Source organism: Erpetoichthys calabaricus, chromosome 16, assembly GCF_900747795.2.
Source record: "Erpetoichthys calabaricus chromosome 16, fErpCal1.3, whole genome shotgun sequence".
In the NCBI taxonomy this organism is placed as follows: domain Eukaryota; kingdom Metazoa; phylum Chordata; class Cladistia; order Polypteriformes; family Polypteridae; genus Erpetoichthys; species Erpetoichthys calabaricus.
The window spans coordinates 77453349-77479221 of NC_041409.2; the positions used below are offsets into that span (position 1 = coordinate 77453349).

Here is a 25873-nt window from a genome sequence, read left to right on the forward strand (position 1 = left end):
AGCCCAGCCCAGTAGAGAAGGCTATTCTTGAACAGCCGGAGCTCGTTCAGCCACTGCTTAGGAGGTGGCACTCGGTGTGGACGGACAAATTGGGTCGGACTGAGGTGGTGTGTCATCACATTCACACAGTCGACCCTGTCCCTGTTCGGCACAGAGCCTACAGAGTGTCGCCTCTGAAAAGAGGAATAATCAAGGAGTGGGTTGACCAGATGTTGGCAGAGGGGGTCATCGAGCCTTCCACCTCGCCATGGGCTAGCCCCACGGTACTCGTTCAGAAGGCCGACGGGACCTACCGATTCTGTGTGGACTATCGGGAGCTGAACAAGAAGACCTTGGATGACGCTTACCCCATGCCACTCATTCATGACATCTTGGAGTCTTTGCATGGGGCAGCAGTGTTCAGCTCCCTTGATTTGAAGTCAGGGTATTGGCAGGTGAGGATGGGGAAGAGTAGCATGGAAAAGACAGCCGTCATCACCCCGGAGGGGTTGTTCCAGTTTCGGGTGATGCCCTTTGGACTGAAAAACGCTGGGGCGTCATTCCAACGGCTAATGGAGCAGGTACTCCGGGGACTCATTGGGAAGACCTGTTTTGTTTATATTGATGACATCATTGTATTCTCCCCATCTGTCCAACAACATCTTAAGGACTTCGACCACATCTTCCAGAAACTGCATAAGGCTCATCTCACCCTTAACATCAAGAAGTGTAGATTTCAGCAAGACCATCTGAACTTCCTCGGCCATGTGGTGTCAGCAGACGGAGTCCGAGTGGACCCGAAGAAAATTAAGTCCATCTTGGACTACCCAGCGCCCCAGGAGGTAAAAAGTCTCCAGCGCTTCCTGGGGATGGCTGGGTGGTTCCACAAATTTGTGCATGGGTTTGCCGACATCGCTGCCCCTTTGTTCCAGTTGCTGAGGAAGGGATCCCCCTGGGAGTGGTCACCAACGTGCCAGGACTCTTTTGAAAGACTCAAACAGGCCCTGATATCGCCACCAGTCCTGGCACAGCCTGATCCGTCATTAACCTTTCAGGTCCACACTGACGCAAGTGACCTCGGGCTCGGCGCCGTTCTATGCCAAACTAGCCAAGGAGAGGAAAGAGTGGTGGCCTATGCTTCTCGGTCACTAAAGGGCGCCGAGTATAATTATTCCACCACCGAGAAGGAATGCCTCGCTGTCGTGTGGGCCGTGGAAAAGTGGCGGCACTTCCTGGAGGGAACATCGTTTGAAGTCTACACTGACCATAGGGCTCTGACCTGGGCATTCAATTGCCCAAAGACCACGTCTAGGCTAACAAGGTGGGTATTGCGCCTCCAACAGTTCACGTTCAGGGTGTGCTATCGGAAGGGTTGTGCTAACGTTGTGCCCGATGCCTTATCACGGGTTCACGAGCCCGCGCCAGTGGTATGTGCGGTATCGGTCTCTAACCCTTGGCCTGATCTTCCCCTGAACATGCAGGAAATCGTTCAATCTCAAGCAGCCAGTCCTGTATGTCAGGGGTTGAGAGAGGGCTCGGGGGGGGGAGGCCTGACCGCATACATTATAGGGAACTTCAAGGGGCACTCTATCGCTGCGTTCCAACAAAAGATCGGGGTTACCATTATCAGTTGGTAGTGCCCGAGACATATGTGCCCAAGTTCCTACAGTATTATCATGATAGCCCGATCGGTGGTCACCTTGGACGTACTAAAACACTGTTTAAAATCTTGGAGGTGGCATGGTGGCCGACTGTACGCAAAGACGTCTGGTCCCATGTCCAGACTTGTACCACCTGTCAGCAATACAAAACCCCATCTGGTCTCCCCTCGGGACAGCTTCAGCCAGTAACCGTCACCACCCCGGGGGAAAGCCTAGGCGTGGACCTAATGGGACCATTTCCTTCTAGCAAGGACCGGAAGACCTACCTGATGGTGGTTGTGGACTATTTTACTCGCTGGGTGGAGCTATTCCCTTTGGCTAATGCCACAGCCAAGAAGATATGTTCCACCCTGAAGGATGAGATATTTACCCGATGGGGGGTGCCGAAGAACATCATCACAGATCGGGGCCCACAATTTACCAGCTCAGAGGCCGAAGAGTTGTGGAAACAATGGGGGGTGGTTCACCTGAAAACTACAGCATACCATCCCCAATCAAATCGCACTGAGCGGGTGAATCGGACCCTGAAGACCATGATAGCATCCTTCGTCGGAGACCATCATCAGGATTGGACAAAGTGGCTGCCTGAGCTGCGGTTCGCATTGAACACGGCGGTGCACGAGGTTACAGGTGAAACCCCTGCATTGTTAGCTTTAGGCAGACAGATAAACGGTCCTCTGGAAAGGATTATTGAACTCAACCCACCTAAACCAGACACATCACTACACAATCACCTGCAAAGTATCCAACACATCACACAACAGGTAAAGGAGAGGATGGTGAGGTCCCAGTCCAGACAATCTCAATCGTACAACCAGAGACATAAGCTTGTGCAATTCTCGGTTGGGGAGAAAGTCTGGATCAGGACTCATCCCCTCTCCAAAGCCTCTGAGAAATTCACTGCTAAACTGGCTCCTAAGTGGTTTGGCCCGGCAACGGTTGTCCAAAAGAAGGGACCTGTGACCTACGCAATAGAGTGGGGATTGCCAGGGACTAAAAAAATAGACACGGTAAACATCTCCAATCTCAAGCCTTGGTTCGGCCGTACACCACGGCCTGGGGGTGGGGATTGTAGCAGTGCTACTTAAAAACTGCATCTCCCAGCAGTCCCTGCTGGGGTCAAAGGTAGCCACAGGCAGATAAAAGGAGGGCAGAGGGCAAAGAGAAAAAAAGTTTGTTTTTGGTTTGTATTGTTGCTATTATTTGTCGTCTCTCCTGCTATTATTTGAACTGTGATCATTTTTGTCTTGGACTGTATTCGTTTGTTGGGGACTGGATTGTCTGTCTACTTGTTCACTGAGAGCTGTATTGGATTATTGGATTTTTCGGAACAGTGGAGCGCTCCCGAATCAACCATCAACCATCAACGTCATCAGTAAATACCGGTAGGACTGTATTTTCCCTTCTCCATTGCAACTTACAGATTCGCTGGACATAACTTGGTCACTATTCATCTTTCAACCTGTTTCTTATATATGGACTTGGCTGTGTGGTGTTTGTGTTTATTTTGTGTATGTGTAATATCGCCGAAGAGGTCAGGGGTGGTATTACTGTTTTCATTTCTCAATTCATGTCATTATATTTATAATTGTTTGTCATTCCCAGTGTGTTTATTTGTCTCTGTGGTGAGAGTGTGTGGGTCGATCCAAGGCTGGGGACGTTCCTGGGATCTCTGCTTTTAAAATAAATAAATCACCGTCTTCGTTGGCGGTGTGAATCTTAGCGGCTCCTGACCGCTACAAAGTCTTAAACTGGGCTTTAAACTGTTGAACCAATCTCAGTGCTGGAAGAAGACCTGTCTGGGAGCCACAGACCGAAATGTCGATCCCTTCAGAAAGAAGGCCTTGTTGGCAGGACCTCAGGGCTCGACTAGTGGTGTAACGGTGCAGGAGATCCACAATGCATTGAGGAGCCTGACCAGTTAGATTGTATCCTGAATCTGACTGGAAGCCAATGCAAAGAGAATAAGACAGGAGTAACGCGAGTCCACTTATGAGAGCATTTCTTTGGGGTTTCTATCATACACTCCTTCAAAAGCTCTCATCTATGGACGGGTTTGCTTTGTTTTGTAAGTTCAAACGGATGCTGGTTTGCTTGCCTTTGTGCAGAAGAATGCATTTTGCATGAGCCTGTAAACCATCGCTCTCTTTCCTTACCTCGCATGACAGATTATAGCACAGTTTGGACCTTTGCCGACTGGGATTGTATTTTTCGAACACTGAAACTCTTTCCTTCCAAATGAAACATGCAGTCTTTGTTCCAGCATCTGTGATGAAGTATTCGAACTCTCTGCATTCACTGCCAATGTTTCGCTTGTGCAGTTTGCTCAGTCTGGCACAGGTTTCTGCACAGTACTGTGGAGCCTTTTAACTGGTGAATCGGAGCTGGTGCTACGTTTGTGTGTCCTCCAAGGGGGTAAGAATAATGAAGATTAAAGAAAGAAGTTGCTCCCAAAACCTTATCTTGGAGGATCTAACAGTAGATGCTGTGACTGGGTTGGCCCTCACTGTGTGACTGCAGCAGGTGAAGAGATGTGGGGGTGAGCATCCGTCACAAAGCAGGACAGGGAGCTTGGATTTCTTGTTTTCGAGGATTTCTTCATGGCCATAACAATGGAGAACTTGAAACTGGAGTTTGGAGGCTGTGGAGCAGCCTGGTTTTAATAAAACAACACGTAAGCTTGATAAAGAACAAGCTGAACTTTAAATTCTGTGTGCTTTCACTCCTTTAGGTCTCAGTATTTCTTACAATAGTTTACAGTGACTGCAACTTGAATGCCATATGTGGCAATCGAATGAAGGAAATCTGCAGTCATTTTGAAATAGAGAAGAATATGAAGGTTCCATGATGCTTTCCTCCTGCTATGACACAGACTGTTAAGTGAGGTCTTTATGTGAGCAAACATTAAACATATTTAAGTTTTAAAATTGCAAAACCTTGCGAGTAACTTGGTCTGCGAGTGTTTTGCAAGACGAGCTAAAATTTATAATAAATTTTAACTTGATAAACGAGCGAGGTCTTGCAATACAAGTAGTACATATACGCTTTGTCTGCTGAGTGTCACGTGATCACAATATGATCTCACTGCGGGACTGTGGGTAATCGTCTCCTGTGCTTGTTCTCAGTCGGTGTGCCTCACTCATGTAGTCAACATCTGTACGAGCGTATGCTGTTTACTATGGTATGGTGACCACGTGTGTGTTATAACGCGTGAGTCCCTGTCATGCACCCCAAAACACGAAGCTGAATCTCAGCACTTTAGCGACACCAGTTTTATTCAGCGTGAAACAGGAACAGCGCGGTTATTTATTGTAGCGGGGTCTTCCACTCCCTTATACACAGACACAGCAGTCAGGCAGGGTCGTGGCCAAGTAGTACTGTGCCCTGCGCATTTAAAATGTTCCTTGTATCACCCATCGACGGCAGGCGCTTATAGCATGTCTGTGATCTTTTCGGATTCGCTTTTACAGCGAACTGCTACAGCGCTGGGAGACTGCGGTTGCTTCAGGACGCTCTTCCGCGTGTCGTCCCGTTGGGGGGGGGATCCCAAAAGAGTTTAGAAACCTTGCAGTGCGTAAATCATTTTTTTATTTTGTGGCACAAGTGTAGTGACTCTTCAGGCAAAAGCAACCGTCATTGGAGATGTTCCTTGTTAAAGTCGCAAAAAAAGATGAAGATTCCAGTGAGCCAACAGATAGCAGGGATTGTTAGTTAGAGTGAAAGGCGTCCTACAAAATAACTCTCCTCCTCCTCTCCTCTCTCTCGTCTCCCTCACACCAGCCATGATTCTTTTAAAAGGTAAATTGCAGGTTAATTTGTTTTACGCATTTTTACTTTATATTTTGTATTAATCATTTTTATATGAATATTTTTGGGTTGTAGAACGAATCATCTGAGTTTCCATTATTTCTTATGGGGAAATTTGCTTTGATATACGAGTGCTTTGGATTACAAGCACGTTTCCGGAACGAATTATACTCACAAACCGAGGCACCACTGTAACAGACTAAAGCAGTGATTTAAACATGACCTTGCCCACCACTGACCAACAACTGCAGATCATGGGTGCTTATCGACTACACTTTTAAAATCAATAATGTAAAACCTGATGAACAGTACAATAAAAAGGACAGGCAGGTTATGGGATACACTCAGGCACACCCTGGAGGTCGTAGTGAAGGAGATGATGAAGAGGAGTGCCATTATGAACAATGCTGCACATGCTCTATCTGATACACTACCACTGAGGACTTTTAGGGCAACGGCTCATTCATCAGGAGTGTGTCAAGAAACACTACGGGGCTCCTTTATACCAACAGCAATACAAGCGCTTTTTAGCGCCTCTCTGGGTCTGCTCTCTAGGCGTTAGCCAAGTCAGAAGCTGTTGTCTTTTTTGTGTACACCCCTGTGTGTATTTTACGGGTTGTTGTGGTTTCTTACAATATTTCTTGAGCTTCTGTAAAAAGCTACATTTCTCTTTTGGCCCAAATGAAGTTCTCTTTATGTGTGGAGTTAGTGAAGGGCTGCGTCACCCTGCATCTGTAAAGAAGAAAAAAGCTTAAAGGTTACTTCTGCACTGAGAAGGAAAGAAAGTTAAAGAGACCACTTTTCAACTGTCCGACTGAAAAGGAAAAGCAGGTAGCGTGTGCAGAAGGGAACAAAGCCAGGGCAGGTGAATGAAGAAAAGGTGAAAGTAGGTAAGAAAAAGCTGGCATTCTAAGAAAGGTGAGATTGACAGTTAGTCTGTCATTGAGACCTGGAGAAAAGTGTGAGGATGGGCTTCTGCTTGTCTTTGAAGCAGTGTGAAGGAACACAGACAGAAGGCTCAATGAGGCTATCAACAACAACAACATTTATTTATAGAGCACATTTTCATACCAATAATGAAGCTCAAAGTGCTTTACATGATGAAGAAAGAGAAAAAAGACAAAGTAAGGGAACACTAATTAACATAGAATAAGAGTAAGGCCCAATGGCCATGGAGGACAGAAAAAACAAAAAAAAAACTCCAGATGGCTGGAGAAAAAATAAAATCTGCAGGGGTCCGAGGCCACGAGACCGTCCAGCCCCCTTTAGGCATTCTACCTAACATAAATGATCAGTCCTCATTGCATTCAGGGTTTTCATGGAAGGACTTGATGATGACGGTCATGTAGTCTTCTCGCTTTTAATCCATCAATGTGGGGACATCAAGGTGCTTTGATTAGGTGGTGGTGGTGCAGGTCGCCACCCCAGAAAACCAGAAAAAGAACTGAAGAGAGAGTAGGGGTTGGTACGGATTTTGGAGCCACCATGAATAGTAATGATAATTAATTGAATATGCAGGATTAAATTAAAATGAAGTTATGAGAAGGCCATGTTAAAGTAATGTGTTTTCAGCAGTTTTTTAAAGTGCTCCACTGTATTAGCCTGGCGAATTCCTACTGGCAGGCTATTCCAGATTTTAGGTGCCTAACAGCAGAAGGCCGCCTCACCACTTCTTTTAAGTTTTGCTCTTGGAATTCTAAGGAGACACTCAGTTGAGGATCTGAGGTTACGATTTGGAATATAAGGTGTCAGACATTCCGATATATAAGATGGGGCGAGATTATTTAAGGTTTTGTAAACCATAAGCAGTATTTTAAAGTCAATTCTGAATGACACAGGTAACCAGTGTAGTGACATCAAAACTGGAGAGATGTACTCGGATTTCCTTTTCTTAGTTAGGATTCTAGCAGCTGCATCAAGGGATCTACAACAGGCTCTGTGAGGTCTTTGACTTTAACACATCAAATTTGCTCCCTGAAATGGTCTACTTGCTGTCTCCCTGCTTCAGCTCTGCAGATGGCTGGACACTTTCTACCAGAAATAAGATTTTTAGACTGGCAAGAAGCCCGTTGTTTAATATTGAATTTACCACAGGGACCAGACACACAGGTATTTTGGGGACATATTTGCAAGTGACACAGGGACTCCTGGAGGAGATTGTGGAGTGTGAAGTGAGCAGCAGATGAGATGTACAGTGTGTAAGTTATGACGAAGGTAGGGCTGGTTAAAAAAAGGCCCCTTCTGAAGGATCAGTCTGAGAAATGAGGAAATTCTGCTTGATGTGGTGGGCCGGAATGGCAGAACCAGCGACAGGTGGGGCTCCTCTGAGAGTGGATGTTATGAGGTCCACTTCTGGCTTGATTGAGGGCCGTGTCCACAACAGGCATGTGTGTATGTATGGCCATGTGGCTAATTTAACAGCAACGACGGTTTACAACCAGAAGAACAGCACAGAATGAATCAAGGCATGGAGGGGGTGCTGCATCTGTGATGGACAGGTAAGGTCAGGCTTGAAGGTCACTTTATAGACCGTAGAATTAAAAGTGAATTACAAGAGTGCCGTGAGGGTCAGGGGACAGGGGGCCGTCGAGGCTGACTGTAATTGTAGTCACAGAAGGTAACCTCGTATTCCCTTGCTTGGTCACAGATATTCCTTTTTAATTGCAACTTAGTCTTCTGAAAATGTGTCACCTGCAAAGAGGCCGGCAGGAGTGTGACGTTTATTTTAGCAGATGATATCTTTTTCTCTTTTGCTGAAACTTTTTTTTTTTTTTTTTTTTTTTTTATTTCATAGGACAGCAACTGGAAAAACTGAGAAATGAGTTTAAAATCACTTGTCTGTCTTTCTTACCTGGAGATCAGAATATCTTTGTATGTGGAGGATTCGGCCCAGAGGTGAAGGCGTGGGACACCCGCATTGGCAAGGTATCAGTCTGCACTTTTTGCACAACGGGGTGTCAAGTGTTCTTATTGACACTCGCAGAGCCTCCTGTGGGTGGACTACGACTGTCACCGTACAGTTCTAGCAGAAGTCTTCAGACCCATGAAGCTTTTGTACTTTATTGTTTTACAGCATTGAATCATGAAAGGTTTTATTTAGCTTTTTTGACACTGACCAACTGAAAAGACTCTTTAATGTCAAAGTGAAAACAGATCTTTGATAACTAATCTACAAATAGAAAACCCTTTACATTTAGGACAAATTTAACGTGCATTTTATGAGGTAACGCTATGTCTTGCTCTGTGTTTTTATGGTCTCCTCCTTTCCAGCTCATAAACATCTAAGACTGACAGAAGTTCTGTTATAAGCAGCGTTTCCATCAGGCAGTACAGCCCTGTAGCAGTCGTACTAAAAGTGACGTGCAACTCTTACCCACTGTGCCTGGGCACCGCTGACAGAGACGTGCCCAGAGCCTCACAGCTGGCTTTGCTGCTAAATGTTGCCTCCCTAACTTATCTTGTGAAGATTTTGTTGTTGTTGTTTTTTCGTTGCCGTTTCACAATATTTTGAATCACCAAAATAGAGGAGATGAAGCACAGCAGCATCAACATTTATTTTCTTGAAGACTCAGACAGCACCAAATTAAGAACATTCTGGAAAACAACCTTTAAATGATAGCCTCGGTGTCCTAATCACTCATAACCCATGAACTGCCATGTCTGGTGGACTCCCATATGGGCTTAAAGTGGAGAAGAACAAAGAAATTGTAACTTCCTTTACCTCACCACTAGCACACAGACTTACTGGGGCTCAACTGGAGGAATCCCACCACACCAGTTTCAAGTCAGTGGGTAACTGATGTTATATACTATTTGGAAAAAAACAAATTCTCACCCAGACGATCTGTTCAGAGGGCGGCACGGTGGCGCAGTGGGTAGCGCTGCTGCCTCGCAGTTGGGTGATCTGGGGTCCTGGGTTCGCTTCCCGGGTCCTCCCTGCGTGGAGTTTGCATGTTCTCCCCGTGTCTGCGTGGGTTTCCTCCGGGCGCTCCGGTTTCCTCCCACAGTCCAAGGACATGCAGGTTAGGTGGATTGGCGATTCTAAATTGTCCCTAGTGTGTGCTTGGTATGTGGGTGTGTTTGTGTGTGTCCTGCGGTGGGTTGGCACCCTGCCCGGGATTGGTTCCTGCCTTGTGTCCTGTGTTGGCTGGGATTGGCTCCAGCAGACCCCCGTGACCCTGTGTTCGGATTCAGCGGGTTGGAAAATGGATGGATGGATGGATGGATCTGTTCAGAACATTTTAAAAAATATGGCTGCATTTAATCAATAACATTTTATAACAAGCATCTGTATCAGGGAAAGGGATACTCTTCTTTCCTTCCTTCGTTCCTGCTTTTCAAGTTTTTAAAGATTCTGTCCTCTCTTTCTCTCGGGTGGGAGTTGAATTTCGGTTTGTTAAGTTTGACTCGATTGTATGGAATGCCATTTGCTGGCCCGTTTTTAACCTGCTTATCCAGTTCAGGGTTTCTTGCATTTACTAATTTGGCCGACGCTTTCATCGAAGGTGGCTAACAACATTTGAGATACACTTGTTACACTGCTTTTATTTTCAGATAAACGTGACATTCACGGGCACACAGTGTCAGTGGCGGGCTTTGAAGTCCACAACTGCACTATGCCACACTGCCTGCGCTCTGAGAGCTACGGCCCATTCCAGTGCCAGTTATGTATTGCCTTGCATGCATCTCACTGACAGTTCTTGAGTGCTGAGACCACCACAATCACCAGGTCAGCAGTGGCCCAGTCCTCCTCGTGTGATTTATTTGTAACTCTTGCCTTCTCTGCTGCTGTAGGTCATAAGGTCCTACAAGGCGAGGGTACAGCAAACACTGGACATCCTGTTTCTCCCAGAGGGTCAAGAGTTTGTGACCAGCTCAGACTGTGTGAGCAGGGACTCTGCTGACCGAACATTAATTGCGTGGGATTTTCAGACAGCTGCCAAAATCTCCAATCAGATTTACCAGGTGAGTGCCTGACTGACGGACCATGAGGCTTGTGAAGAGGATCACTTGTGTTCTGTTTTGTGTGTTCTGTTTACCCCATTTTTTTGACACCCATTGCCTGCCCATCCTAACTGCGAGGGGGTCTCTCTGAATTGCCTTTTCCTTGATTTCTTCCTTTTTTCCTTCCAGGGGTATTTTTTAATTGGGATTTTTTTTTCTTGCCTTCTTAGGGAGTCAAGGCTGTCAGGAAACCGGGCCTAATAAAGCCCATCGAGGCATTCTTTATGTGATTTTGGGGCAATCCAAGAAATAAATTGTTGTTGATGGGCTGATCTAGCAGGGTCCACTCACCATATTTCAGATTCTCTTCTGTTAATATTTGGTGTCCCTGCAGTTCTCAATTTATTCACTTGATGGTTCAGAATTAAAGGGGTAGCCAGCTTTATTTGAAGCAGAGAGGGGCTTTGAAATCCTTGCTTGTGACATATTGACAAAAACCACATACAGTGCATCCAGGAAGTATTCACAGCGCATCACTTTTTCCACATTTTGTTATGTTACAGCCTTATTCCAAAATTGATTAAATTCATTTTTTTCCTCAGAATTCTACACACAACACCCCATAATGACATCGTGAAAAAAGTTTACTTGGTTTTTGCAAATTTATTAAAAATAAAAAAACTGAGAAATCACATGTACATAAGTATTCACAGCCTTTGCTCAATACTTTGTCGATGCACCTTTGGCAGCAATTACAGCCTCAAGTCTTTTTGAATATGATGCCACCAGCTTGGCACACCTATCCTTGGCTAGTTTCGCCCATTCCTCTTTGCAGCACCTCTCAAGCTCCATCAGGTTGGATGGGAAGCGTCGGTGCACAGCCATTTTAAGATCTCTCCAGAGATGTTCAATCGGATTCAAGTCTGGGCTCTGGCTGGGCCACTCAAGGACATTCACAGAGTTGTCCTGAAGCCACTCCTTTGATATCTTGGCTGTGTGCTTAGGGTCGTTGTCCTGCTGAAAGATGAACCGTCGCCCCAGTCTGAGGCCAAGAGCGCTCTGGAGCAGGTTTTCATCCAGGATGTCTCTGTACATTGCTGCAGTCATCTTTCCCTTTATCCTGACTAGTCTCCCAGTTCCTGCCGCTGAAAAACATCCCCACAGCATGATGCTGCCACCACCATGCTTCACTGTAGGGATGGTATTGGCCTGGTGGTGAGCGGTGCCTGGTTTCCTCCAAATGTGACGCCTGGCATTCACACCAAAGAGTTCAATCTTTGTCTCATCAGACCAGAGAATTTTCTTTCTCATGGTCTGAGAGTCCTTCAGGTGCCTTTTGGCAAACTCCAGGCGGGCTGCCATGTGCCTTTTACTAAGGAGTGGCTTCCATCTGGCCACTCTACCATACAGGCCTGATTGGTGGATTGCTGCAGAGATGGTTGTCCTTCTGGAAGGTTCTCCTCTCTCCACAGAGGACCTCTGGAGCTCTGACAGAGTGACCATCAGGTTCTTGGTCACCTCCCTGACTAAGGCCCTTCTCCCCCTTTCGCTCAGTTTAGATGGCTGGCCAGCTCTAGGAAGAGTCCTGGTGGTTTCGAACTTCTTCCACTTACGGATGATGGAGGCCACTGTGCTCATTTGGACCTTCAAAGCAGCAGAAATTTTTCTGTAACCTTCCCCAGATTTGTGCCTCTAGACAATCCAGTCTCGGAGGTCTACAGACAATTCCTTTGACTTCATGCTTGGTTTGTGCTCTGACATGAACGGTCAACTGTGGGACCTTATATAGACAGGTGTGTGCCTTTCCAAATCATGTCCAGTCAACTGAATTGACCACAGGTGGACTCCAATGAAGCTGCAGAAACATCTCAAGGATGATCAGGGGAAACAGGATGCACCTGAGCTCAATTTTGATCTTCATGGTAAAGGCTGTGAATACTTATGTACATGTGCTTTCTCAATTTTTTTATTTTTAATAAATTTGCAAAAATCTCAAGTAAACTTTTTTCACATTGTCATTATGGGGTGTTGGGTGTAGAATTCTGAGGAAAAAAATTAATTTAATCCATTTTGGAATAAGGCTGTAACATCACAAAATGTGGAAAAAGTGATGTGCTGTGAATACTTTCCAGATGCACTGTAAACTTCAAATTCTCTTTGTATGTAATGCATGATGGTTCAACATTGATTTGTGCTTGTGTTGCTTATCTTTTTTATTCATAATGTAGTTGTAATTATTGGGTAGCGTGCTGGGTTCTTAAGTGAAAGTGTACCTAATAAGAATAAAGTAGAAAGCCAGAGTGCTGACACACTAAATTACTTGATAAAGCTGCTGACAGGACACTGGTCCTTAATCTACTTTATTCTGCTAGTATCTCACAGTCCCAGCCTATGACACAAGTCATCTAAAAAAACAACAGCTGTTAAAAATCGATTACTAAATGGAGTTCTCATCCCATGGTGCAGTGGTAAGGGGTCACTAGTGGAGCAGATGGATACACAGAATTACTATCATTTTGATGATGAAATAGAGAGAGACAGGAGTAAACGGCAAGTTAGAGGTGTTATACAGCACTTGAGACATCAGGACCCTTGAAGAGGACAGTTGTCCCAAATTCACTGCAGTACTGGAGACTGCCCAGGCTACAGGAATTTCAGCTCAATTTCCCTAGCAGTGCTGGTTTTCATTGTATCATTGTATCATTACAGAAGGCCATTGTGTACCTAACAGAAAATATTGAAAGTACACCTCATGAGAAGGATTTAGGAGTCGTAGTGGATTATCAACTGGCAGACAGTGTTCAGAAGCCATTAAGAAGGCTAACAGAATGTCAGGTTATATAGTGCCCTGATGTGTGGAGTACAAGTCACAGGAGGTTCTGCTCAAGCTTTATAACACACTGGTGAGGCTTCATCTGGAGTCCTGTGTGCAGTTTGGGTCTCCAATCTACAAGAAGGACATAACAGCACTAGAAGAGCAACTAGGCTGATTTTAGGGCTACAGGGGTTGAGTTATAAGGAAAGGTTAAAAGAGCTGAGCCTTTACAGTTTAAGCAAAAGACGATTAAGAAATGACCTGATTGAAGTGTTTAAAATTGTGAAGGGAATTAGTCCAGTGGACCGAGACTGTGACTTTAAAATGAGTTCTTCAAGAACATGAGAACACAGATGGGAATTGTAAGGGCAAATTTCACACAAAGAACCACAGACACATTGAATAAGTGACCAAGTAGTGTGGTAGACAGAAGGACTTTAGGGACCTTCAAAAATCAATTTAATTTAAGAGGATAGGACTGGTGAGCTTTGTTGGGCTGAATGGCATGTCCCCATCCACGTTTTTCTAATGTTCTATTGTATATATCCTGTAAATGCTGCCATGTTTGGTTGCTTGCACTCAGGCCCACACTGTGGAAACTTTCAAAGCTCTCTTTGGGGATGAGTAGAAAGAATCTATGGAGTGAGTGGAAATATGTGAAGCCTACGTGGCAGGAATGGGTTCCCCTTCTTACTATGAGAGGTACAGCACATTTTTTATACATTTTGGCAGGAAGGACTAATAGACTACGTGCACCCCGTAGTGCTGACCTACTGCCAGTGAAATCTCAGCCAGCTCAGTCCCTTCCGTTGTCCATACAGCAGTTGTGATATTTGTGTAGTGGCGAGAATGTCTGAGCAAAAGACGTTTAAGTTTCAGCATACAGATACTTAACAGCACAACTTTGTTGTGTATCTTTATGTCGCGCTCTCCAGTAAGTACAACAAGGTACTTCATTTTCATACATTGCCCTCCGATGCGGAAACCCTAATCTAAAAGGATCGTTGCTATCTGCAGAGAGAGCTTTATGGTTAGTCCCCATACCTGAGTTTGGAGTCTATGTTTTACAAATGAAGATTTTCATGAACCACAGTCTGAGACAGGGCGGCGATTGTTGAAGAAGGGAGCGCTCCCTGCATTGTTTGAGTGGAACAATTTCTGTGTTCCACTTTCAAGACGGGGTGGGTGGTTGGAGAGGATAAAGAAACTGACGGAGGATTTTTAATATGTGCAGATCTTATCTTCGTAATTGTGGTATAATTTGAAGTCCTTCTCCTTTTAGCTCCTGACATTTGGCACAAAAACATGAAGGACTGAGAATTACTCCTCCATTTTAGCCTTCAGATCATTTGGATGATATCCTTAGAAAGGGGAAGAAAATCTAGGATATGAGAATGACCTGACATGGCAGAGTTAAAGCACTAACAAGCCATGAAATTAAATTATTGGCAAGACTTGCTTTGTTTGAATAATGCGGCTTACGTCGTTTAGGTTAGTCTAGGCACGTCTTGAAGTGATCGGGTGAAAAATACCACAACTCGTCCGTTTTGATATCAGCGTTGGAAGTGAAGAAGCTGGCTGATGTGGAATCCGGAAGAGAGTGTGCACATAGCCCATTGGCCACATAGCAGTACACCCTCGTCCTCATCATTTAACTCGGGGGTCCTCAGTCACAGTCCTGGAGGGCTGCAGTGGCTGCAGGTTTTTGTTCCAACGCAGTTACTTAATTAGAAAGCAAGTCTTGCCAATAATTTCATTTCGTGGCTTGTTAGTGCTTTAACTCTGCCATGTCAGGTCATTCTCATATCTTAGATTTTCTTCCCCTTTCTAAGGATATCATCCAAATGATCTGAAGGCTAAAATGGAGGAGTAATTCTCAGTCCTTCACGTTTTTCTCTTCACTTTATTTAATTAAACCCAACAGTATATGATAAATTCACGCAGGTGTCAATGGTGACAAGTGAAATGGAAAACTGCTGCTCTCTTTTGTCATTTGCATGTTATTGCTAATTAGGAGCGTTTAAAAACCAAGAATGCAGCGGTTTAACACTAAAATAAGCAAAAAGGGTTCAAAATCTTAACGAGTGAGACAACTAAAGTGAAGCAGAAGTCTTACTGGGGCAGTAAGTGCTTCTTATTAAGCAATCGGTTTGGAGCAAAAACCTGCAGCCACTGCGGCCCTCCAGGACCATGACTGAGGACCCCTGATCTAACTCTACTGTGGCTCATGAAGGGGGCTGCCGTTTAATAAATGTGACATCCGTCCATTTACTGTACCAACTGGGTGCAAAGCAGGAACCAGACACTGCCTCATACATTTAATGGCACTCTATAAAGGACAGCTGTGAGGACCAGTTTTAATCTTCTGAATGAAAGACAGAACTGTACCGTATAAAATAAATACCCAAACAGCATGGCCGGATATCCCACCTGTGAGGTCAGCCCTGATATTAGCTGCCTTGGGTTCAGTGAACTTTGAATATAAATAACAAACCGAAGGACTCGGACTGTACATGTGTTATCAGATGGTGCCTGCCATGTGTGGAGTGGACAGATACTCTTGTTGCTTCTAAAATTGCCTTTGCAGTTCAGTTCTTTGAGAACAGATGAGAGCTTCATGTTTCATAATCCCATCTTTTTTAAGCCTGTTCTCAAAAGACATTTGGTACTACAGTAGATGGCATATGATAATTGTAATAAGTGGTATCCTTGTAGCTTTTCACGTATCCTATTAATCCACTTAACCATGCTATGTTATGTACTGATGGGCCTCTGCCCCCTTTATCATCGTGAGCGTGTCCCATACATTATAATCTCTGAAAAAGGTTAAAACAATGTCATAAATGGTTGTTTGCTACCTAGAATGTGTGCATTTCTCACAGGCTCTCACTGTTGTTGTTCCCTAGGAGCGCTATACTTGCCCAAGTCTGACCCTTCACCCCAAAGATGACGTCTTTGCTGCACAGACTAATGGAAACTACGTGGCTTTGTTCTCAGCCCAGCGACCATACAAAATGAACAAGAAAAAGCGCTTTGAAGGCCACAAAGTAAGTCTTGCAGCATCACTGCACCCATCTGACAAGGAGGAATCTTTTTACGACAAAGTAGACGTTTCAGCTTCTTATTCTTGTTTGCCTTCACTAGGGACTTTAGGCAGCTGTGAAAATGCAGCAACGCAAATGAAGGTCTTCCCCGACTCTCTGGTTGTTTCTGCTCCTGTTGGCTATTTCTGAGCGATTAACCCCACAGGCCTCCGTTGGTGCCATCGCTCTGCCCTCTGTGATGATAGGTTACATGGGTCTCTTGTTAGAGGCATACTGCCAAAATGACTCGAGCTCTGTGTGTGGAGGCGTAGCGTTTCTCTCACTCCTCCAGATCTGTGAGCAGCCATGCGTGGGCTCAAGGTCTTTATTCTCTCTGTGCGCTTTTGTAAAGAAGCCTTTCTCCTCTCCCTTAATTAAACTTTATTTTACAGTGCAGATCACTCCTTGTTTCCATAAAGCGACTTATTTCAGTGTTTTTTTGTTGCAGAAGTAAATAAAGCCAGCATTGTATGATCAAGTTTGTGGCTCGTCAGGCAGTATGTGGACATCTTTTTAAGCAGTGGACACTCTTGACCCGTAGCTCTGGCCAGAATACCATCGGCTCATTTAGCACCACATTTCACAAACTCATTTTATATCCTTATAGGCTAAGGCAGCACGGCCCTAGAGAAGTGTGTCTTCACGGCCCAGTGCACCATTACAGTGGTCATCATGAATCTCCTGTATTCGATATCCCACCTCAAAAGGCAAAAGCATTGTGCGAGGTTAGTAAATGTCAGCGTGGGCCAAGACCCACTTCAGTGATGTGCTGGACTAAGACTGCACTGGACTGGGACGCTACTCCAAATCTGTCTCTCGACGGTACCCTAGCACCCCTGCTACCCAAAATCATACATCCAATTGTTTTGTCCTACGGCACAGCTAGCTCTGCGTTACTCTAAAACACAGTTCCCTGAAGTACACAACATATACATTGTACATTTTTGCACAATACGCAAATATGGCTTTAAACATATGAGAAGAAAAATTTAAATTATGCAAGGGGTACAAAGAAAAAATCCCAAATCTCTAATGGCACAATTGGTGAAAGTCTGTTGAATTGATAGCATTTTTTACGCTCAAATGGCCAGAGAAGAGAGGAAAACAAGCAGTCAAGCTGGCCAGGATGCTAAAGAAAATAACCTTAAGGAGTATCATGGCTAAAAGAGTGCCCAGCACCATCTGGGCATGGCGCAGCTCTGAAATATCGATCAAACTGTTCACTTTTATCAACGGGGAGTTATAATGGAAAGCCCTGGCAGATTCAGAGCTGCAAGTATCATCAGCCTTTCCAGCATCAAACCTGTTGCTGAGTGCTTTGGCCAAGTGGCAGTGGTGTAAAGAGTCAGCAGAGGACACTGGAAATAAAATGAAAAGGCAAAAGAAGTTAAGAGTAACTGAAAAAAGCAAAGAAATATTTGATTGGGCTGTTTAATAGTATTCTCTGAAAACACTGTGAGCAAATACAAGAGCTTAAAATCTGCTGTCACCTGTATGTGGTAAGAGTTTTAATGTCTTTCACTTATATTTCGAAAAGGCCAAATTAATAAATGTGTTGAGTAGTTTTTTAAATGTTCAACAGTACTCACCTAAGTGATAAATTATTCTAGATATGGATATATAAAATGTAAAAAGCCGCTTCACCATGAGAAGACTGAGCAAGCTGTTTGCCTTTAATGCTCTTGCCAGCAGCAGGCCTTCAGATCTTCAATTATTATAAAATGTAAAAGACGCAATGAAGCAGTTTAGTGATGCTAATCTTGGTAGAACATGTTTCTCTTTTTCACTAAGATTCCTGCTGCCACTGAATTATACGTTTTCTTGGTGGTCCTGATAGGAGTGCATTACAATCATCAAGTCAGCTACAAACAGCATCTTGCAATAATATAAAAGATCACATTTTTAATTGAATAAACACAGCCTTATTAATATGTTTAATAAGTGATTTAAGATGTAGCTCTGAATTCATTCTAGTAGCCACAGTAGACTCTTTATATCTGATTTGACCGGCGAGGCCAGATCCATACGTTTTCCATAAGATCCTCACTTTTTCCACCACAGATAAATAACTAGAGTCCTTACGTTTTCCTTATTTAGTTTATGGGAATTTCTGCTCATTCATTCTGGAATGCTAATAAGACAATTAATTGGGGGTTGACAGCTTTGGGGTCCTGTGATCTGTATAGAAGGAGGCAATGATGCAGTTAATGCAGGAACAAACTAAAATTGGAAAGTCGTTTTGATAATACAACATGCAACAAATATGGGACACCTACAGTAAGTAAGTATCTGCTGAAAGTGGTGTCACTCGATTTTGATGAAAGACAATACTTTCATTTCTAGAGGGTTTTCCTGCCTGAGTGTCAGAGTGTCCACAGCAAAACTGTCAGCTTGTCAGCCTTGTAGCATGGTGGTGGGTGAGCTGTGTGACGTGATGGTGGTGATTGAGTGTTCAGCTGTTCCAGTTTGAAGTCAGCTGAAATGAGGATTTGTTCAGCTAAGAAAAATAATGAGTTTATGAAAGCAAAGTCACGAAACATGCCCAAGTCTAGATCACGGTGTGTCCCCTAATAAATGTAAGCATTACATTTGATCAGGTGGTGCGTAATGGCCTCCACGCCACTGCAGTATACTCAGTCAGTCAGCTTTTGGCTGCTTAGTCCGAGACAGCAAGCAGTACACGTAATGATTCAACATCAGTCACACCTCACTGTACGACAACCCAAGCGCAATTACACGGAGTGTTCAGTAAACATCTCCACGGCTCCACACACTGTTACATTACATCATGAGGCGTCCCCCTCGCCCCAGACCATGTTTACACCGGAGCAGTGGCCCTCTGCTTGTTGCGATGTTTAATCTGCAACACACACAAACTTTAGGCCTACTCATCCATAATTGAGTTTACTATTATTAGGTAAATTTCCGCTTACAACCCTAGTGCACATAAAAATGAAGGATAAAGTTTCAATATCATGCAATATTTGTAAAAATACAGTACTGTTGTAAATAACTCCTAAGAAAAGTATTTGAACACTCGTTTATTTGGGCAATGAGTGCTTTGCTCGTGGAAACGTTAATTAGAATTAACATAAATGAACACTCTGCGGTAAAGAGTAACAAGGTGACATCCCTTAGAATGCCAAACTGAAGCAGTTCGCAGGAGTGCACTGCTATATAATATTTAGAATTACTTCTGTGGTAGATTGTTACGAGTGTCGTCCATCGTTTGCCGTAACTCGTCTTTTGACTTTATGTTCTCTTCCCCATTCAAGTGATCCCACACATATGTTGAGGTCAGGGCATCTGAGGTGGCCGGTCTAACGCCATTAGAGTTCCACCTGCAGACTTCTCATCCAAGGAGGTCCGAATTATGTTTGCAGCACATTTCATGTCATTCATTGTTCCATAAAAGTCTGTTTTTGCCAGTTTTTCATTTTTCTAAAGATATAGCAGGATGATATTTCTCAGCATTCACTATTTTATTCATTTATACCAGGGGTCCTCAATAACAGTCCTGGAAGGCCGCAGTGGCTGCAGGTTTTTGTTCTAACCTGGCTGCTTAATTAGAAAGCAATTCTTGCCAATAATTTAATTTCATGGCTTGTTAGTGCTTTAACTCTGCTATGTCAGGTCATTCTTATATCCTGGATTTTCTTTCCCTTTCTAAGGATATCATCCAAATGATTTGAAGGCTAAAATGGAGGAGTAATTCTCAGTCCTTCACTTTTTCCTCTTCAGTGTCCTTCCAAGTATTTAATTTAACCCAATAGTGCATGATAAATAAACACAGAGGTGTAAATGGTAACAAGCTAAATGGAGAAATGCTGCTCTCTTTTGTCATTTACATCTTATTGCTAATTAGGAGCAATTAAAAACAAAGAATACGGCTGTTTAAGACTAAAATAAGCAATAAGGGTTCAAAATCTTAACGAGCGAGACAACTAAACTGAAACAGAAGTGTTACTTGAGCAATAAGTGCTTCTTATTAAGCAATCGGGTTGGAGCAAAAACCTGCAGCCACTGCGGCCCTCCAGGACCGTGATTGAGGACCCCTGATTTATAACATTGGCTAAAAAGCACCTTCAAACCATGACACAAACACCAGGGTGCAGTCCACAAAAGAGCTGCAGAAAGGCATCAATGTACATCTCATCAACTAGACTTTGTAAACCAGAAATTTCAAATTTGGACTCGGTGGTCCTTTTGACTTTCTGTCCCTGGTGGTCTTTCCTGTACTCCTAGCTCTTGTGCACGCTGCCTCTCTCCGAGATTGACTGCTTGGCTGCAACACGCCCTACATGACCATTTCTTTTAAGACTTCTGTGCTCAGCCCAAATGTGTTCTTTTGTTGTCAGTGGTCTCTGCCGGAAGATGAAGTTCTTCACTCGGCTTATTGAGACCGTTATGTTCTCTTTGTCAGGTGGCAGAGGTTTCTTTGGATCCTTTCCCTCTCTGTTCTGTCTTTAGTTTGTCCAGTTTCATCAGATTCCTTTAAGACAGCTTGGACATTTTGGTGTGCTGTTGTTTGCAGATACAAAGTTAGGATTTAATGTGCCTAAGTGTATTACTGTAGTCCTGTCCAAACCTCTCCTTGAAACACCTCCGTATTTGCAGGTATCTTTCAGTCCTCCCATTTAGTTATTAAACGGCACCACTACCACAGCAGGCTCCGCTAATCATCACCTTCGGCTGCATCCACACTACTACATTTACATTTAAAATGTATTTTTTTTTTAAATGGAAACAATCTTTGTCCACACTAGCATTGTAGCTGCGTTTTCCCAAAGTTACCAAAGCTCAGCAGCTCTAACTTAAAAAATGGGATTCAACAAAAGCCTGATGCACAGAAATGATTCCACAGACAAAATAGCTTTGTTTTTAAGTGTTTAGTTAAGTTTCAAAATAAAACAGTTCACACAAAAAAGAAAATCAAATAGCAAAAAAGGGAAAAATTTATAATAAGAAAAATTCTAAGCTTAATCTTGTTACATCTTAAATCATTATTATTCACTTATCATTTCTGAACCATTTCAAAATGGTCAGAAAACTGGATGCTTATCCCATTTCTAACTTGAAAATGGGTCTTTCAAGTCCCTGTTTACTGGGACCTGTTCTAAACACAACTAGATCTATCATCACACTGTTCCTCAGTTATAGCAAGAAGGTTCTCTCTCTTACTAACTTATAGGGGGAAAAGACCATACCACTGTCTATGACTATGGAAGAAATTAAATTCTATTCAAATTAAGCAAACATTAATATGAGTTTAACTTTCTAACATTGGCTCTTACAAGCATTTTTACATGGTCTACAGCAGCATCTTGGTTCACACTACAATAATCCAAAGTGCTTATAACGTAGACATTCGCCGACACTGAGCATACGTGTATCAGCAGAAAAATCCTTGACAGGCAACCAGTAAATGTTCCTTTTGTGCGTCTGTGCAGCATTCAGATTGTACAAAACCATTTAGACGCATACAGGCAAGCAGCACAACAAGTACCATGGAATGCAACTCTTCTGTGTCTGCTACATGTGAATACGGTCTACTTCCATGAAGGGTGACCAATCAGTGAATGAGACGTTATAGTGAGCAGAATCCAATCAGGGAACGGCTATGTAATAAGCAGAAACCAATCAGAGCGCGATTAGAGTCTGCATTTTTAGAAGTCTTTTATGTTTTCACCCATCCACATTGCAGAGCTGAGCTGGCACTTCAGAAGTATATGGCTCTAGAGAGCGTTTCCAAAAGGCAAAAGTATTTTTGGGGGTTAAAAATCAACAGTGCAGTGTGGAGGAAATGCCTAATGTCTGTGTTTTTAAACAAAAAACATAGTAGTGTGGTGTAGCCTTAGTTCAAATGAGGGGTGCCATTGGTAGAATTTAACAAATCTGTGGAATGGCTGGGGTGTTTGAAGGAGATGTCGTCTCATATGATGTCTACGTTTTTGGGAAACACAAGAAATTCTTGTCACTTATTTTATTTTATCAATGTTAACTTATGTTCTGTTATGTATTATTTCCACAAGCAAATAAGAACGTACAGCCTAGAAATATCTGCTAATCGTTTGGTGAGGAGTTTTGTGCAGTATTGTGTGTGTGTGTACAGTATGTGTGTGTTTCCTAACCAGTAGCAGTCACAATATGAAATTCTGGCCAGTAAATCTACTGTATCATTTTAGAAGGGAGCTTGGTGTGAGTCACTAAAGATGCGCTGCCAGTTTTATAAAGGATTACTCGAGCTTTAACTGCAAAAAGAGCAGCTGGCAGAAAGAACCTCCAGTCCTCCAACAGAAAGAACACCATTTATATTGGATGTATTGTGAGTTGTGTGCGAGGGGCTTCACATTTATTTTTGAGTGCCCTACTCTGAAGATTTAAATCTTCCTCTTTTACAGCAGGTTCCATGTTCATAAAATAGTGTAGAGAAGGAATGCCAACCCACACCACTCTGTTTTAACAAACCAGATTACTGTTCTGTATATCTGGTGCCCTGATATGAAGTGCCCATCTCTCTCTGCTGAGCTAGTTCCCTTGATGTCCACTGACGCATTTCTTGTTGTTTCTTGCAGGTTGAAGGCTATGCTGTGAGCTGCGAGTTTTCACCAGATGGCACCCTGCTCGCCACTGGCAGTTCCCAAGGCATAGTATACTTTTATAGCTATGCCACTTCCAGAATGGTCCGAACTCTGTCTGCCCACAAACAAGCCTGTGTGTGTGTGACCTTTCATCCTGTCCTACCATCTGTTGCTGCAACATGTGACTGGAGTGGCGAAGTTGCCATTTGGCACTGACTTCACTTGTCTGGGAGGTCATCAAGGAAAACAAGGTGCTTGGATAGCCTCACTGATGAAGGTCTACGCAAATGTTTGCCACATAATCCTTGTGGACTGCTATCACTTTTTCCAACTAGTCTTCTTATTTAATAGGATTCTTAAGCAATAAAATGGGTTTTCTTGCTCCAGCTTGCATTTTAGTGCTATGGATGGACCAGGAGAGTCAGATGTGTCAGAGATTTGCACTCGGTTACCTAATTTGGTAAGCAGTTTGATTGTCGACAAGCTCCAGTGGACAGACTTGTGGACTGTTCTGACTGAGTCAGCGGGGGGTGTCAAACTACATGACAGGACTAGACTCCATGCGATTACACAAATAAAGTTCACAACTGAAAATTGCTGGATGAATCTTGGAGTGCGATAGGGCATAAGTTGATTGTGCTATAAATATTTTACCGATATGTTAAATTATTGAGGTGAGTTTACCGTTTACTTTGTGCAAAACAGCACCGTCTGCTAGGAGATGGGGGGCAATGTCCCACATGCTCTTAGGGCTGAGAGACCACTGAAACTGAACTGAAATCCAATATCAGTTCAATCGCGATGGCTACGTATAAGGTTTGTGCGACAACTCGACAATCAGAACGAAACCAGACAAACAAAGCATCAGACTGGAGAGCACAAAGCTGCTGTGTCTGACCGCGCTACCATCTTGATTGAGCGAAATAATTTTAAAAATCAAACAAAGAAATAAAAAGAAAATAAACTAAAGTGAAGGAAGCCAAACCATAAGCCCTGACGGGCAGACCCTAGCATTTATAAAATGTCAGTACACAACAAAGGCACCAACCAGCACCGCTTGCTAAGCCTAGTTCGGTATTCCATATTCTCTCGTGTCTTCTACAGGAGCTCAGTGGAGTCCATCCACACTGGCTGCTTATATCCTGACGTAGCACACGCAGCGCTGGACCACAATGCATGAAAGAGGGCGGTGAAGGAGAGGATTATCAGTACACAGCTCTTGTAAAGAACACGTCACATGCAGCACAGGATTATCTAACACCTCGGCCTGGCAGCACATCGGTGGCGAATGGCGCCCGCCTCACCCGATACTGAAGAGCTACTCCTGCCGACAGCTGAGTGGGTGTTTCTGCTTTTGTGTTTTTTAAAATATGTTTTTATTGATGCATGTTGTATTTAATGTTTGATGTTGTGTGAACGGTGTGCCCTTGGTATTATACTCCTGTAACTAGTCTGGGAGCGCGAACAGTAAACACCTCGTCGTACTTTTGCACACAAAAATAAACTTGCATGTGCGTGTTAACATACACTTGGGATTGCAAAGGAGAGCCCTATTTCATTCTGATGAAAATAAATTGTTCATTTTTCCTTGAACAGTGTGAGAAAAGACAACATGATAAATTTAGATAAATGGTGTGTGAGTGAAAAGACCCCCAAATCTATTAGCGGAGGATTCAGAAAGCATCCCCTTATAATTAACAGACTGTTGCCGGCTTCTATAGCATATTGGTAGACTCTGATGTTCCACATTTAGGGAATTAATTTTCTTTAGCATTATTATTGCATAGCGTAAGGTAAAGAACCTTGTCAGTGTATAGTAAAGGAATTTTAATACTGGTGTTTTGCACTTGAGCCCCACATCCAATGTGTCACAGAGAGGAGAATGTGGTTAGATGTAAATACTAGAGACGCTTAGGGGTGGAGGAGAAGGCAAAGCAAAGCTGGATTTGAAAGGGCAGGCTTGAGTGGGTGGCAAAGGCACAGCGAGGCTGAAAGGACCGCTGCCTTCTTCAATGACAAGGGAATTGCAGACCCAGGTTTAAGAATGCTTGGGACAGAAGGTGGCAACTGTGATCAACTACTAAATGTGTCACCAGGGACGTGGAGACATCAGGGATCCTGTGGACTCTGATGTGCTTGCTGTAAAGTTTCCAGGTTTTCAGACTGTTCAGTCCACTTCCATTCCAGGCACTATCTAGAGGACATACGTAAACACGTTTTTAAGGACTCATTTGTTAACTTGAAAATACACCTAAGAATGGGATGACATCCCTGTGCTGTTGGAGGCCAACGTACCTGTGATGCTGTGGCTCCACTTGCAATAGAAAGTTCACTGGGTGGTGGATTACAAAGGCTTCAAGAGGGGCCATTCCACTCTGATGGCTCTACTTACTGTTGTTGAAGCTTTATGGCTGGCTTGACTCCGCTACCAACATGACACCCATCTTCATCCTGCTAGATTCCCTCCTCTGCCTTTGACACTGTCAACCATCCATACAGATCTTCCTTGCCACCCCCTCCGACATTGGCATCACTGGGACTGCCCTCAGGTGGTCCGAGTCCTCTATCTCTCTTGGGCAGATCCTACCATGTGAGCTGTTGTGAAAAGTATCAAGGCAAGCATGGCAATCCCCAAGGATCGGTGCTGGGCCCTCTCCTCTTCTCGTTGTTCATCTCACAAGGCCCCTAGTTCCTGTCCTGTGCTTTCTCTTATCAGTGCTATCTGTTTTGTTTTTTTGATCTGATAATCTTTTTGCATGACCATTGAATGTCAGAGCACAGTGTCAGCCATTGTACAGCGACCCTGGACCCCTGCCCCCTATACACAACTGTACCTGTCATTCCCTTCAGAAGACCTAAAGAGTCAACTAAAATCTTGGCATGTGTAATGAATATTGCAGCCTGGACGTAGGAAATCTAGCTCCAGCTCAATCTGTCAAAGATGGACCTTCTTGTTATCCCAACTCATCTGTCTGTTCGGCCCCCCCACCTCTGGTCAGTTTG

At 43.8% G+C, this 25873-nt stretch overlaps 1 protein-coding gene across 2 annotated transcripts in view; it reads left to right on the plus strand.

The window, feature by feature from the left end:
• wdr25 (WD repeat domain 25) overlaps positions 1 to 24856 on the plus strand; it is a 159097-nt gene extending 134241 nt beyond the window's left edge. For both annotated transcript variants that reach the window (XM_028821266.2, XM_028821267.2), the window contains exons 4-7: positions 8242 to 8372; positions 10242 to 10412; positions 16113 to 16253; positions 22865 to 24856. In XM_028821266.2, coding sequence (XP_028677099.2) covers positions 8242 to 8372; positions 10242 to 10412; positions 16113 to 16253; positions 22865 to 23086 — 665 coding nt within the window. In that variant the 3' untranslated portion in view covers positions 23087 to 24856. The remainder of the gene's footprint in view (positions 1 to 8241; positions 8373 to 10241; positions 10413 to 16112; positions 16254 to 22864) is intronic.
• The last annotated feature ends 1017 nt before the right edge of the window (positions 24857 to 25873 follow it).